Source organism: Solanum dulcamara, chromosome 5 (assembly GCF_947179165.1).
Source record: "Solanum dulcamara chromosome 5, daSolDulc1.2, whole genome shotgun sequence".
In the NCBI taxonomy this organism is placed as follows: domain Eukaryota; kingdom Viridiplantae; phylum Streptophyta; class Magnoliopsida; order Solanales; family Solanaceae; genus Solanum; species Solanum dulcamara.
Window position 1 is genome coordinate 6,957,967 of NC_077241.1, and position 15,605 is coordinate 6,973,571.

The 15,605-nt window shown below is 34.5% G+C and overlaps 2 protein-coding genes and 1 long non-coding RNA gene across 3 annotated transcripts; all 3 read left to right on the plus strand.

Annotated features, from left to right (window-relative positions):
• The first annotated feature begins 1,514 nt into the window (after window positions 1-1,514).
• LOC129888944 (F-box protein SKIP19-like) lies at window positions 1,515-2,977 on the plus strand. The gene is made up of 2 exons (XM_055964018.1): window positions 1,515-2,015; window positions 2,199-2,977. Exons 1-2 carry the CDS (start codon window positions 1,669-1,671, stop codon window positions 2,722-2,724), a joined length of 873 nt encoding a protein of 290 aa, XP_055819993.1. The 5' UTR covers window positions 1,515-1,668; the 3' UTR covers window positions 2,725-2,977.
• A 902-nt stretch (window positions 2,978-3,879) lies between these two features.
• Window positions 3,880-10,329, plus strand: LOC129888948 (uncharacterized). Its single transcript, XR_008766758.1, has 3 exons — window positions 3,880-4,340; window positions 5,290-5,391; window positions 10,243-10,329. It is a non-coding gene; the product is annotated as an uncharacterized LOC129888948 (long non-coding RNA).
• An 812-nt stretch (window positions 10,330-11,141) lies between these two features.
• LOC129888941 (F-box/LRR-repeat protein At3g03360-like) lies at window positions 11,142-14,512 on the plus strand. The gene is given in 4 exon segments (XM_055964015.1): window positions 11,142-11,533; window positions 11,535-12,282; window positions 12,686-12,856; window positions 14,100-14,512. Coding segments are annotated over 4 exon segments (1,134 nt in total). The 5' UTR covers window positions 11,142-11,504; the 3' UTR covers window positions 14,286-14,512.
• Window positions 14,513-15,605: the final 1,093 nt, after the last annotated feature.

Sequence of the window (15,605 nt, forward strand, 5' to 3'; positions counted from 1 at the left end):
CAACTGGCTTCTCCAATTTCAATTTCCAGCAACGAGATATGCTTATTCTCTTCATGGTACTCGGCAGAGTCATAATAGTCAAGGAGGTAAGAGAATTACAATTAGTAATAAATAATCGAACAATCTGCTTCATTCCCTGAAGGTGGGATGTAAACAGTTCAGCGTCATAAAAAAGAACTCCAACCTTAGGAGAACCAATAACTTCAAACCTTTTTAGATCTCCAATTGAAAGGTTCTGAAGTGTAGGACGTTAAACTTTTAAACTGTAAGAAAAATAAGGTTCAACAGAACTTCTTTTCATTCATATGGCATATTACAAAAGGCTTAGACACATATAACTATATACGCTTTTCAAAAGTAAGTAGAGTCCATACCTATCTAACCACTATTGACTTTCTTACAAAACATATTCCATAAAACAAGGATTGCCTTTCATTTACAAACTAAACATAATATTCAAAAAGAGAACTATTAGACTAAAGACTATCTAGAAAAATCTCATTTTCTAACACTCCTTGAGATTTTTCTTGGATACTCCTAGCTTAGCCCTTAGAACTTCAAATTTCCTCTTCCTACTTGGTCATGATGTCTGCAATCTGTTGATCTGAGCTGCAATGAACGAGTTTAACTTCGTCATCCTTCTCTGCTTGCCTGATACCGTGAAACTTCACATTTATATGCTTGCTACGATCATGTTGCACATGATTTTTGGCCATAGAGATTGTTGACTTGTTGTCAACCTTAATGATAGTAGCTTTAATGTCATTTTGCTCCAGATCACGTAGAATCTTTCTTAACCATAGAGCCCGATTTGTTACACCAGCAGCGACGATATATTCAGCTTCTATAGAAGATTGAGCTACCACCTCTTGCTTCTTTGAATTCTATGAGAACATGCCTGAACCAAGTGTAAAAGCATATTCAGAAGTGATTTTCATATCATCAACGCTTACTGCTCAATCACTATCTGAATAACCCATCAATTTCCCTTGCTCTTCCTTTCTAAACCAAGTACCATAATCAGCAGTTCCCTTGATATACCTCAATGTTCACTTAGCGACACCAAGATGAACTTGACTTGGAGCATGCATAAATCTAGGCAGAAAACTTGCGGCGAACATTCTACCCTACTTAGACTTCACTTATGAAATTCCACTAGGTATGTTATTGTTGAGTTTCCTGAAAATAATGTTATTTTCTTAATATTTTATTTTAGTAGGTGTATTTGACCAATTTGGGTGTAAGTCTAATTATGCATTTATCATATCGTAATTCAAAAAGATATTTAAAATATATTTTATGAACAAAAAAAAAGCAAGTAAGAAAAGAAATAAAGTAGAAAAGAACTGAATAACTTTTTTTAATCAGATGTCTCCGAAGGGACAACGGAATAAAAAAAATGAAGACGGATAAAAATGGGTTAGAATCATTTTACCCGATTCATATTTGACTAAAATCATTTTTATCCATATTTATATGATACTTAGGTAGATGAATTAGAATTCAGTCCATTTTTAATTTGCTCCACCCTTATTTTAAACCAAACCATCCAAACAAGGTGTAAAGGGGCAACGGCTCCTTTGTTTTCTGCTACTTCAAAAGCATCCACTCATATCCAATTTCTTCTTCACAGCCCCCAGTTTCCAACTCAAACCCTAGAACAATACAATGAACAGAAAGGGAAAAGTAAAAGGTAAAAGCAACAGCCGGCCTGTGGTGAAAAAGCCGCCATGGGTGGAACTTCCCGAAGGTATATGGACGAATATACTACACAGGCTTGGTGCTGTAGAGATACTGGAGACAGCTGAGAAAGTGTGCAGTAAGTGGAGGCGAGTGTGTAAGGATCCTTCAATGTGGCGAGTCATTGACATGTGGAACCTTGGAGACCTCTCTGAAATGGATTACGACTTAGAGGTAATGTGCCGACATGCTGTTGATCGCAGCCAAGGTGAAGTCGTTGATATCAATTTGCAGTACTTTGCCACTGGTGAGTTGCTTGAGTACATAGCTGAAAGGTAATTTCTTTACCCAAATTTTAGGCATCCATTGTGTTTGTTTGTTTTCCCCAATAATTTTTTTTTTTTGCGTTGCAAGGGTACCATATTGTTTCATTCTGTGGTATAATTCCACTGATTTTTTGTTTTAGGGATTGTGGTTGGTAATCTGCCATTTAATTCATGTATGCTTTTGTCCACCAGATCAGGAAAACTGAAAAGACTTAGCATTGCATGTTGCTATGGTATGGTATGTGAGAGCTTGGTTGAAGTAGTTCAAAAGCTCCCATTGTTAGAGGAGCTGAGTTTGACACACACAGACATCACGATAGAAGGCATTGAAGCTCTTGGACGCTCTTGCCCACGGTTGAAGTCGTTTGAACTAAATAACTCATTGTATATGGGATCAGGTGATTACTTTGATAACGAAGATGTAAGAAATGAAGAGGCTCTAGCTATTGCTAAAAACCTTCCTACCTTGCACCACCTTCAACTCATTGGAAACAGGATGACAATTAAAGGCGTCGAGGCTATTCTTAATAATTGTCCTCATCTTGTATCACTTGACTTACGGCTGTGCAAATATGTTATCCTCAACAAAGTCTTGAGTAATAGAATTTCTGGGCAGATTAAAGATCTGAAGCATCCTCATGACTTGCTCGCAGATCTTGAATTTTCGTTTGAGGCTCGTGGGGAGGATGATGAAGTTCAGATGGCTGATGATTACTGACTACTAGTGGCCGCGTTTCTAGCATTAGCCTCATTTCTGAAGTCGCAAACACTTTGGGTCATTGGATTATGAGCAGTTCTTCAGATGTCCGCGGTGATAAGTAATATTAGGAATATTTTCTGTTATGATCCCTCCTCTTCTTGAATTGATGTTTTTGTTAAAGATTTCCTTGGGACTAAGATCCTAAAGAAATCAAGATGTAATGACTATGTAGTGTTATTATCGGAGAATCATAGTAGCTCAGTTGGTTGACTGCTCGGAGAGGAATGAATTCTTCTCCAAATCATCTCTTCCTTTATTGTTGTTAAGAAAGAAGTCAATTACGTTCGAGCTTTTTGTCAACTGATTCCACTCAAGTTGGTTGACTACCTGAACTCTCACCTTTGTCGTGAGGGTTCGATTCCCCACCTTGTAAGCCTCGCCCCCCAACCCAATCATTTCCCCTTCCCCTATGCTCAATTTTGGAAAAATATATTTAAAAAATGTAGTGTTTTATAAAAATTTTCCTTTTTGCCAAGATAAAATGTGTAAAATTCTTGACTTATTGGAATATCTGTGGTGAAATTGACATTTCTTCTCATGATGTATGACTTTTCTTTTGGGCTGAGTCAAAAAGATAACACCTTTTTTATATGGCATAATACATAAACATACCTTTTTATTTGGCCCAGCTGGCATTTATACCCTCCAACTTTGGGCACATTTATGTATTATGCCTATAAAATATTATAGATAGAGCTGCCTCTGTCAGCAGTTGAGTAGAAGCCAGTTGAATGCCTGACTGAGCCTTTTGCCACTTTAAATACCTTATTTGGTCATGTATGTGAACTAAAGATGACTAAATCTTAACAAATTAGTTGTCATGTTCTTTTCCTTGATATTTCTTGACTGTCCCTGTAGTTAGCCTTTGTGAATTGATTGCAGATAGTATATTTAAAAGTTGGCAAAAGCAGAAAAAATGCATTAGGACAGCAAATGAACTATCAAAAGGAAATGCATAATTTGTAGGACTACTAACTGAGAAACTTATATACAGTATATTATTAACATGATGGAATATGAATATGGAAGGAGAGAGTGTCTGCTGTACGTTTGCTTTTGTTCTTATGCAAAATTGACTCTTAGGTTGTTTTCGGTTCACTTGAATACTTGACTAGTCTTCTTTAATTTTGCAATCATTTTCTTTTGTGGGATTTTGGGCTCTTTCCATAATTTGCTTTGGATTTTTGAGATATTTGTCTTTTTGGGTTGACAAATTCTTGGTGAGGAGATTGGTTTCTCCTGGAGTTCTCCTCACCAAGAAATGCGCTAACCTGTATTACTCAATAGCATTGAGAGTTTCTGAATAGTATTAGAGTATACTGGTCGCCCAATATATTATATGAGCTTCGTGGAGTATAGAGCCCCTTGATATGAAATCTGGTGCAATTCTCACAGCATTTATAGTATAATCTCTTTCCGAATCAAGAAGATCTCTAGGCCAAGGTGTCCGATCCCGTTGCACGTATCTCATGTCAACCTGTTACAGAGCCTGATGAGGCTGCAAAACTTTTTGGGTGCCCTTTACCCGCTCAGAAGTCGAAGCCTGGAAGTTGTTGCCATGCCAAGGACGAAAGGTAACTTTGCTTATTGAAGTTTAACTAATTATTCCTTGTAATCCCTATTGTCAAGTTAGAATGTTAACGTCCAAGAGATAGTTGTATTTTACTGGGGAACTTAGTCCTCATGCTAGCAATGGAACCACACACGTCTATGTTAATGTCCGAGAGATAACTAGTGTCCTTTGTGATAACTCAAACTAGTCAAAGGTTCTAAACAATTTTGTTTGGGTTTTTCTTCAATTAGATTCACAAGAAGAGAAATTGAATTACATTGGCACGTGTCTTGTATATATTAGGATTTTATTTCATTTCTAAGGTTCCAAGTACAATCAATTAGCTTCATGATTTTGAACATATGCAGTATGAACGTCCTAAAAATGAAGTGTCTCTTTATGCATTTTAGTAACTGAGTTCCACTTTATAGGTGGAGATATGGAATCTGCCGAAATTAACCATTGCATCTATTCCTTGAACCATTTTATAGGTTGAAGCATTTCTCTGATTGACTACTAGATGCCATTGCCACGAGATATTTAGATGCATTTATAACTGCAGCAACAAATTAATATTCTCCCCAGTCTTAGTTGAATCAAGTTGTCAAATAGAACTCTTTAGAGCATGTAGTTACATAAGAACATTTTGCATCGAATATATCAAATGTTGTTTTAACTAACTAGTTTTATCTGAGTTAGACCATATTTCGTTGATATGCTGTTTGCCTTCTAGACAGTGTTCTCATGCATCAGTTATATACTGTTACAAAGATTGATATGACTTTCTCCTCAATATTTCTACTTATAACTTATTGTCTTTTAAGTAATTTTACCAAAGTAATTATAGAATCTTTAGTACACCTACTAATGGATTGATTCTCAATTTGATTTATGCTAATGGCTAACAACTGCAAAAGATGGAAAATGGATACTGAACTTATGGCTTTCTTTTTGTTTTCTTCTTGTTGTAGGCTGTTGAGGTATCAAGCAATGGGTATGAACCTTCAGAGCGAGATATCTCCCAATGAAACCTTTCAAAACAATCTAGAAGCTCCTGCACCACCTCTCACTAGGTAACCTGTAACCATTCTTGTTGAAACTGTTTTTTTTTTTTGAAACTGGTAACCTCTTTTAGTAGGTCAGTTACAGTTCTCGGGGTTTGTTGAAGTGTGTGACCATATAAGCTTTTAGAGAGAGCACACTTTTATTATTTAATTATATTCTCAACAATGTTAAATGATGTTATCCTCAATTCACTGTTGTAAGTAGTTAGTCTAAATGGCACAATTAACAAGCATATTTTCTCTAAGAAGAGAACTAAGGGGTCAAAGATGGCAGTTGAGATGGTGTGTTGTTGTGTGCTGTGGGTTTTCCTGGAGGGAAGAAACGACAGGTGTACTATTGAAGGAAAATCAGAAGCCATTCGTGACTGAAATTACTTTTTGGTGCAAACTAACTGAAATCTGTTAATGAAGATATTGTTGTGATAGATGTTACCTTCAGGACTAGCCTGAGTTGTATATAGATTTTGTACTCACAGTGCATGGGTTTGGTGCTCAGCCAGTTATATTAGTAGAATCTTCTTTACATAGGGGTGGTCGAACGAGACTTAAAAAAACCGATCCGAACCGATAAACCCAGTCAAACCGATTTAATAAATCGAAAATCGGCTCGGTTTGGTTTGGTTTTAGATTTTTAAAACCGATAACATTTGGTTTGGTTTGGTGTTAACCATAAAGAAAACCGAACTAAACGGATAAATATGTACATATTTAAAATATTATATATATTTATATATGTTTATTAAACTTTATCTATTTTTTAACTTCTTCATAATTTAGGACCAATCCAAGAAAAAAGTCTAGCCCATGTTCTCCAAGCCCATTTATGTTTAAAGTAAAATAAAAAACCCTTACTGAATAGTTAACATAATTAATTTTTTCCCTCGTTAGATTTTCAATTTCCTCTTATTTCCCCCCAAACCCTGTAGACCTCTATTCTGCTCTCAGTCTCTCACGATAACAATTTAGTGCAAGAAGCTTTAATCCCTGTAAGTGTGTAACTTTTTCTTCCTTTTACCTTTTTGGTTACTTTTTGTATGTTCCCTACTCTTTGTTTGTGTAATTATTTTTGTGTCTTTGAAGTTTTACTTGAATGAATTGCTTCTCTAGTCTTTTTTCTTGCAGTATGAAGGTAGTAAATAAGTTTGTCAATTTTTTTGCATTATAAAATATATTATTTCAACCAGTAAAAACGAACCTAACCGATAAAACCGACAAAATCGATAAAACCGAAAAGGTAGTAAATAAGTTTGTCAATTTTTTTGCTTTATAAAATATATTATTTCAACTCGTAAAAAACGAACCTAACCGATAAAACCGACAAAATCGATAAAATCGAAACCGATATCATTTATACTATAATAGTTTGGTTTGGTTTGAATATTAAAAAAATCGCCTTAATTGGTTTGGTTTAGTTTTAGCCAAAAACCGAGTCAAACCGGACCATGAACACCCCTATGACTTTACATATTGAAAAGAAGAAATCATTATGCTAGTAGTTAGGTAATTACAAGGTCCAGAAAGGGACCATTAATCCAGGAATGGAATCCTTCCCTAGTCCATGTCACGATTCGAGACTACCTCCTAGTCGTAACATGGTTCTTAGAGCCAGAGGTGACTCTAAACTAATCCATGGACTTGCATGACACTAAGATGAATATAAATAACAATTGAAAATAACTGATGGGAATGCTAAATCTGAAAGGTGTATTAGCTCTAAAACACTAAATGGATAAGCAGAAAATATTTGAACAAATCATAAAGCTGAGACTACTATCTAACAGTCTGAAAGGCCCCTACTAAGACAAGTTGCTAGACAAGCCATGACACTAAACTAATCCATGGACTTGCATGACACTAAGATGAATATAAATAACAATTGAAAATAACTGATGGGAATGCTAAATCTGAAAGGTGTATTAACTCTAAAACACTAAATGGATAAGCAGAAAATATTTGAACAAATCATAAAGCTGAGACTACTATCTGACAGTCTGAAAGGCCCCTACTAAGACAAGTTGCTAGACAAGCCCCTAACTAACTCTAACTGTCTAAAACTGAAAGACTAAATAACTGAAAGGGAAAAGTTCTTGATTTACCCCTTAACTTTGTCATTTAGAGCTACTATACCCACCGTTATGAAAGTGGCTCATATATATCCCCTACAGTTACACAAGTGGCTCATATATATCCCCCTGCCTTACAAAAGTGGCTCATATATATCCCCCTACCGTTACAAAAATGGCTCACATATACCCTTTTCATCTAAAGAAAGTGAAAAAATTACTTTTTTTTTTGATTTTTTTAGAAAAATTCATGTATGTTTTTTTTTTGAGAAAGTAAAAAAAATATCCATACATGAATTTTTTTATAGAAAAGTTTGGGGTATATTTAATTTTTTTCACACATGAATAATTTTTTGACTTTTTTGATTATCATTATTTGAGTTTCTAATTCTTATTTTATTTTTTCTTTCATTCTTTAGTGTAAAAACAAGAGAAATAAAAATATTGAAGTGAATGGAAAAACGAGAAAAAAGTAAGAAAAAAATTTAAAAATAAATTATGTGTAAGAAGGATCAAATATACCATTATATGTATTATTTTTTTAATAAAAAACGTTAAAAAATAAATTTAAATTTAATTATTTCACTTTCGTTAGAGGGAAGGGTATGTGTGAGCCATTTGTGTAACGGTAGGGATACATATGAGCCACTTTCATAACGAGGGGCATATCAGCTCTGAATGACAAAGTTGAGGGGTATATCCGGTCCTTTTCCCTAACTAAAATAAACTTATGTTGCTCGGACTCTTCAAAAAGGTCAACGGGTGCGTGTGTGATTCTCTAAAAGTAGTGTATTTTTGGAGAATCCGACACGGGTGCGGCATCGAAAGTGAAGAGTTGCACAACTTAGAAATAAATATGGGGGTTGTCCTTGAAAGATGAGGACTCATCAACACTGCTGCTGAGCTGATTGGAAATCATACTAATCGCGAGCTGGATTCTGCACGTGTGAACTTTTATTATAAAAATAATGTAGCGCATGAAGGTGTGCGGTCAGTACTTTGATTGTACTGAGTATGTGAGATAAGCACCACAATTCTAATAAGCTGAATATGATAAATATTTTGCGAGGTGTTACAGTCCAACACTATAAAGATAAATATATTTAAAGTTCGGTATGACATCTATTATTTAGAAATATGATAATAGAAAGATAAGAGGTGGAAAAGTTTCTGGACTAGATGACATAGACTAATTTCATTTTAATGCTTAGGACCAGTAAGTGCAACTACATTATCTGTGTACAAAACACATGTTACCTATGTACTCATCAAAGGTGAGACGGACTAATCTCATTTTAATGGTTTAGGGCTGACAATTCTAACTACATTGATGGAGCCAGCCTCCTGAAAATCATATGTGCTTAAAAGGTGTATTTTTTGTTGGAAATTCATGGAGGAAAACACTCTTACTCAAATTCTTTCTGAAGACAAGTGGAGGAAATGGTTCTTTTTAACTTCACTCTACTTATGTACATAGTCAATCATTCTTTGTGAAAACAAATGGACTTCTACCAACTTAAAAAATAGGTTTTTTTTTATAGGAATTCTTCTAGCATGAACCTAGTCTAATTCATGCATCTAATTTAGCCCAAGAATTTCTTTTCATCTTTCTTAATTCATGAATAAAACAATGCCTGTAACTAAGACTAATACATCAACCTTACTGATTCATGAATTAATACAATTTATGTATCACAAAAATATTAAAAAGTTTTTCTCCGTCCAAGACAAGATTCACATTTCAACATCACTTTCCAACATTTAGGATTTTAGGTACATGATTTTATGTCCCGCTAGATTGGTGATATGCTCAAGATACAATATCAGATGATGTAACGCGATTGTATGCAAATATAGTAACCCAAACAAGGTTGGGGTTGAATCCCATAGGGAATAGGGGAAGAACAGATTTACTATTTGGACGATTTTCAGATTTATAGTCAATTTCTATTCCGTAAAGATTGAAGACAATTTGTATAGCTAAAGCTGAGATTGTAGTAAGTAAATAAGAGTGTTAATTATGATATTAAAACACTATAGGTTGTGTCCCTACCATGGATTACTTTGTCGGTTTTCATGCAATTACAAATAATTGGGTTCTAGATATGCACTCAGTCCCTACACTATCGCTCAATCTTTTTCAAGAGCTGAACGATTATCTTCATTTGATGCTTCCACAACTATATGAGTTATTTAAATAAGCGCGAGTGATTATGCCAAGTAAATTCTATTATTCCAAATACAAATTTATCAAACGAGGGTTAGCGGGCGACGAGTTCATGCAATGCTTGTTCTATCAAATTCTAACACGGTTCAAGTCAAAAATCAAGATACTATGGTGTAGGTTAATGTTTGCGACCAGTTAACTAATAATGAGAAGAAGTTTGATTTCTTATAACCCTAATATCATGCAACACACAAAAACCTTATGAACTTTACAAGCTCTTTGGATTTCACAACCACAATAGAAGATTTAGCTGAAAGTAAAACAACAAGAATATAAGTTAAGAAAATTCATAAATTACTTTGAGTATTAAATCTTGAAAGAATAATTATATTCATTGTTCAAGAAACTAGAAAGAGGAGAACCTTGGAACTTGTCCAAAATTGGGCGACCGAAGCTAAAATAAACTAAATTGCTGACTCTTTTCAAAAGAAACCTAATATGTCTATTTATAATGGTCCATACAGCTGAAATCTTAAAAGTATCAAATTGTTCCCCTGACGTGATTTGCAACGCAATCTACATCCGTCAATTAACTTACGGCCTTCAAATCCTCCGTCAATTGTTTTCTAGGGTTTCTGGACTCACGTTGTGAATTGACTGTGGGCATGAACTGTTTCACGGTGCCGTGCTGTCGATTCCGATGAAGACGACTTCGACAACTAGCTGGTATGATTCTATTTCTCAATTTTCCACTAGTGTAACTCCGAGAAACTAACGATCGGGATTTCGAACAATGATTTTAGTGAGCAATCAGTCATCATATCACATTCTCATTCTTTTTGCAAATGAAAACCGAAGAGATATGCACAACATATAGGAAAATGGAGTTGAATAGCTAAAAAAGTACTTTATCTGATTTTAAATAATTATAACTCTAGAATGTATTGTATGTGAAATTTGATGTTCAAAGTATGTAATTAAATAGTTATTTGACATGATAAATGAAAATTATTAATTCCACAAGTGTCTATTCAAATATTATATGTGAATTTTATTGACAATTTGGAGATAATAGTTCAAAGAGGTAGTGCTTATAGTTTATCAGATCTTAAAGATCTCTAGTTTGTTGTGGTTTAAATAAGCATGTGAATTTGTTCTCAAGATTTTTAGAATAATTTTAATGGTTCATTACATATCTGTATGTATGAATAAGTTCTCTCTAAATCTAAACATTTCCTATTCTTCACGATGATGATGATGATGAATTTACGACTAAATTGCATTTTCTACCGCAATTTTCCTCTACTAACCAAGTGATGCAAGCTCGGTCAGTTTGAAATAAATCTATTATATTCATGTTTCTTTATAGTGCCATTTTTAAGCAAATGTAGTATCTACAAACTTAAGTGATGAAATTTATAGGAAACAACATGAGGATTTATGGATGCTTAATTGTTATTTCTATTTTAATGGAATTGATCTTTAATAATTATCCTTGCTTACGTAATTTACGTATATTGTTTCTCTATATTAATTTATGCAATAGGAGTTTATATTTTATATGTTATAATTGATAATCAATTAATGTTTCCATGTATATGTAATAATTCTATAAAACTTGCCTATTTATGTTTTTTTCCCCAACTATATATTTGCTCAAGGGAAATCAGCCCAAATTACAGATCACTTACCCAAAATTCCTCTGACAATCAACATCTCCACAAACCTTCCACTTCGAAGGCATAGTAGCAGTTGTACTCCATGAAAATGCACAGGAAAATCATGGAGGGAGAAGACCGACTTAGCAATTTGCCCGACTCAATCCTACTTCACATCCTCTCTATGTTGCCGAACAATAAAGAAATTGTGAGAACTAGTGTATTGGCTGAACGATGGCAGTTTCTTTGGAAATATGTTCCAACATCACTTGATTTCAACTTCCCAGTCAGTGACAGCGAAAAGGACACTCTTGATTACCTAGTTTCTATCCCCAGAGAACTTTATTATTGGAGGTCTTGCGAGAAAATTCGGAAATTCAGGGTGTGGCGTCTTAAGTATGACGAGCGTTATGCTAAAGATGTTGATATATGGGTACATTTTGCTACCAAACTTGCTAAAGTTGAAGATTTTGTACTTGGACTTTTTACAAATCACCGAAGATATGAGTTTCCCCAGTTTGCATATAAAAATGCGTCGTTGAGGAATTTGGTTTTATGGAACTGCCAATTGAATCCTTCTGGCAGTGTTAACTGGAGTAGTCTTGTTTCTCTTTCAATTGTTTACATAGAATTCACAGATGGTGTCATGGAAAAGGTATTATCTGGTTGCCCTAACTTGGAGAGCTTGGAATTGGAAAATTTTTGGGGCGTACATCGTTTGGAAATCAGCTCTGTGAAGCTGAGAGAATTGATTATATGTGACTATTACAATAAGAATCATGACCTTTGGCTCGAATTATTAGCCCCCCATATTCAAGAATTGCAAATTTTGGGGTTGTGCAGTGAGATACGAATCATAAATGTGGCATCACTTGTTACTTCAAGGCTTTTTTTAAATTTTAATTTTGAGGATGGAGAACACAACTTGGAGAAGGAATTTCGGTGTTTCAAGGAACTTCTTCACAATGTTGCCCATGCCGAGAATCTTACCTTGGGATCCTGGTGCATCGAGGTTTTATGGTTTATTCATCCTCTTCACTATCCAAAATTCAGAATCCTTTTTTATGGACTTTTTATTTGCTATTGAATCATCACTCTAGTAACATTGATAGTGTCACTACTTAGGATAATTTAAGTTGAAACAAGATCTTTTGAAAAAAGTTTTGGATGATTAACTGTGAGAATAAAGAGTTTGCAATTTATAGAAAAACATGTAAAACTATTAAGTCATGTTGATGGGCTTTCCCAAGTGTTCAAAGCTCCATCTTTGGATTCTCAAACCACCATATGTGGCAAAACAAAGTCGTATAGTCAAAGTTGTTTTTATGAATTATTCAGCAATTTGCATTTCATTCATTAAGTATGCCATATTTCCTTGTTTTGACATATTTTGATTTTTCTATTTTGTTTGTAAGTGCTTGTCCATCTTGGAGTTTAAAGGGTGGCAGTTTCCACCATCAAGCCGGAAATTCTTAGAACTTGGTGTGGAATTTGAACAGTTGGACTTCCCTGGAATTTGCTGCTTTCTACAGAGCTCACTAGATCTTGAGACATTGGTTATTGACTGGTACGATGTTGAGCCTAGAGTAAGTTTCTTTTTGACCTTTGTATTTGTTACTTCCATGTTATTCATGTCAAACAACTATTAGTGGAGGAAGAAGATGATATATTTAACATTTCTGATCTTAAGTACTTTTAAATTTAGACCCTCCTGGCAGTTCAAAAAAAGTAGGACTTGTATCAGTTCAATTCTCAAGTATAGAGAAGATTAAGGAGGTCCCAATCTTTGACAAAAGTGTAGGAGATAAGCCTCTAATGTATAAACAAAACAAGGACGTCCATTTGCAATTTGAAATATAACTAGCTTACGTACTTAATCTTCTTTTCAACAATAGCTTCTAACTTGTGGAGATGGTTCCCGTGTACATTGTTTCCATAAGAACTAAAACGGAGAAAAAAGTGAGACTAGTAACATGTGTGCTGACTGAAGGATCAAGCTGGGAAGTTCATCTTGTTGCATTATTGGAGATAAGCTTGGGCTTTCTTTCCAATTATGAAGGAAAAGAGCTTCCATGTGTCAACCCTTTAAGTTCCCTCTAGCTTCTCTTCATGTGTGCTGACTGAAGGATCAAGCTGGGAAGTTCATCTTGTTGCATTATTGGAGATAAGCTTGGGCTTTCTTTCCAATTATCCCTTTAAGTTCCCTCTAGCTTCTCTTCATAGTTCGTTTCAGTTTAAAATGTTGTATCTGCATCCACTAGGTGATTGTATCCAATTAAAGAATTAGCCACACAATTGGCTTCTCCGTCACCTCGAATTATGAGTCAACTCTTTAATCTTTTCAATAATAGGTTCATATTTCCAAGAAGGTTTTGCAATTCGCTTGAAATTCACCATAAGTAAAGAGTCGGCTTCCACCCAAATGCTTCTAATACGATGTTCAGGATACCATTTAAGCCCATAGGGAAGTGCAAAGGCTTCAGTCATGTTTTTTGTTCAAATTCTGCTTTTCTAGTCTCAAAAGTTTAGGACTTCTCTTTGTTAAATCTGTTGCAGTTGCGTGCTTATTAGTTCTTTTTTCTTGTAAGAAGTTCAGATGAACTTTTTTGTTCTCTCAATTTAATTTTCTTCATAAAATAGTTCAGTGTGTGTGTTGCTTTGATTTGTCACTATCAAATAGACCATATGAGTAATTTTTTTGTAGTTGTTGCTAAAAGATGTTTAACAGGTGATGGTACTTGCTTAATGTGTGAGGTAAGAAAACTCCTTGATTTCCTGCTTCCATCCAAGGAGAATAATTGGTTAATATAGTTGCATTCATTCCTACAGGAGTTGTTGTCAAGGTACACAAATGAGGACGAACAGATCAGGAAGTTTGAGACACATCATTTTAGCGGCTCATTTCGACATCTGAAGACCATTGAGATCCGTAACTTTAATGGATCGATTATGCCATTGGTAAAATATTTGCTCAAGCATGCAACTGTGCTAGAAAAGTTTGACATTCGCGTCTAAGATCCTCTCCGCTCACTTCAGTTGTCTTTTCTTATGATAACTTTTTGGGCCCTTATCGTTTGTATTTAATCACCACATACTTAAACATCTATAACTTTATGTTTGAAACTGGCCAGTTTGAGCTGTTAGAAAAGGCTTGGATTGCACTTGTCAATATCCAAGGAGTTATTAATAGTTCTTCATGTTTAAGTAACAATGTGTTCATTATCTAATGATCATGTAAGAAAGCTTGCTCTACTATTTCGTAATTTTTATACATTTTGCTAAATCCTAATCCTATTTTTTATACTATGAAAATTTAAGGTTGAAAACCAATTTGCCAAAATATATACTCTCCCACCACTTTTTGCACAAGTAGAATAGGTGTTTAGGAGATTGCTTTCTCCTGGAGTTCTCCTTACAAAGGAAGGTGCTAACCTGATTACTCAATAACATTAGAGTTTCTCAGTAGTATCAATAATATATATTACTGTATGAGTTTCTCAGTAGTATCAATCCTCCTAAAATCCTTCTCTTTTTTTCTCATTTGAAAATGATAAAGTGAATAAGCTCACATACATGCTGTTAATTAAATTTTTTTGTTCAAAATCCTTTAAAATTTGTATTTGGGCCTTGTAAAAATAAGTGTTTTTTTTTTTTTTTTTCATAAATTATCTCTATTTTCACGTGGAATATCATCAAAAGAATCACATCCACTTAGATTCAAACCCTCCAGAAGCATGTTACAATATGCACTAGAAATCATCTCACCAACTGGCTTCTCCAATTTCAATTTCCAGCAACGAGATATGCTTATTCTCTTCATGGTACTCGGCAGAGTCATAATAGTCAAGGAGGTAAGAGAATTACAATTAGTAATAAATAATCGAACAATCTGCTTCATTCCCTGAAGGTGGGATGTAAACAGTTCAGCGTCATAAAAAAGAACTCCAACCTTAGGAGAACCAATAACTTCAAACCTTTTTAGATCTCCAATTGAAATGTTCTGAAGTGTAGGACGTTAAACTTTTAAACTGTAAGAAAAATAAGGTTCAACAGAACTTCTTTTCATTCATATGGCATATTACAAAAGGCTTAGACACATATAACTATATACGCTTTTCAAAAGTAAGTAGAGTCCATACCTATCTAACCACTATTGACTTTCTTACAAAACATATTCCATAAAACAAGGATTGCCTTTCATTTACAAACTAAACATAATATTCAAAAAGAGAACTATTAGACTAAAGACTATCTAGAAAAATCTCATTTTCTAACACTCCTTGAGATTTTTCTTGGATACTCCTAGCTTAGCCCTTAGAACTTCAAATTTCCTCT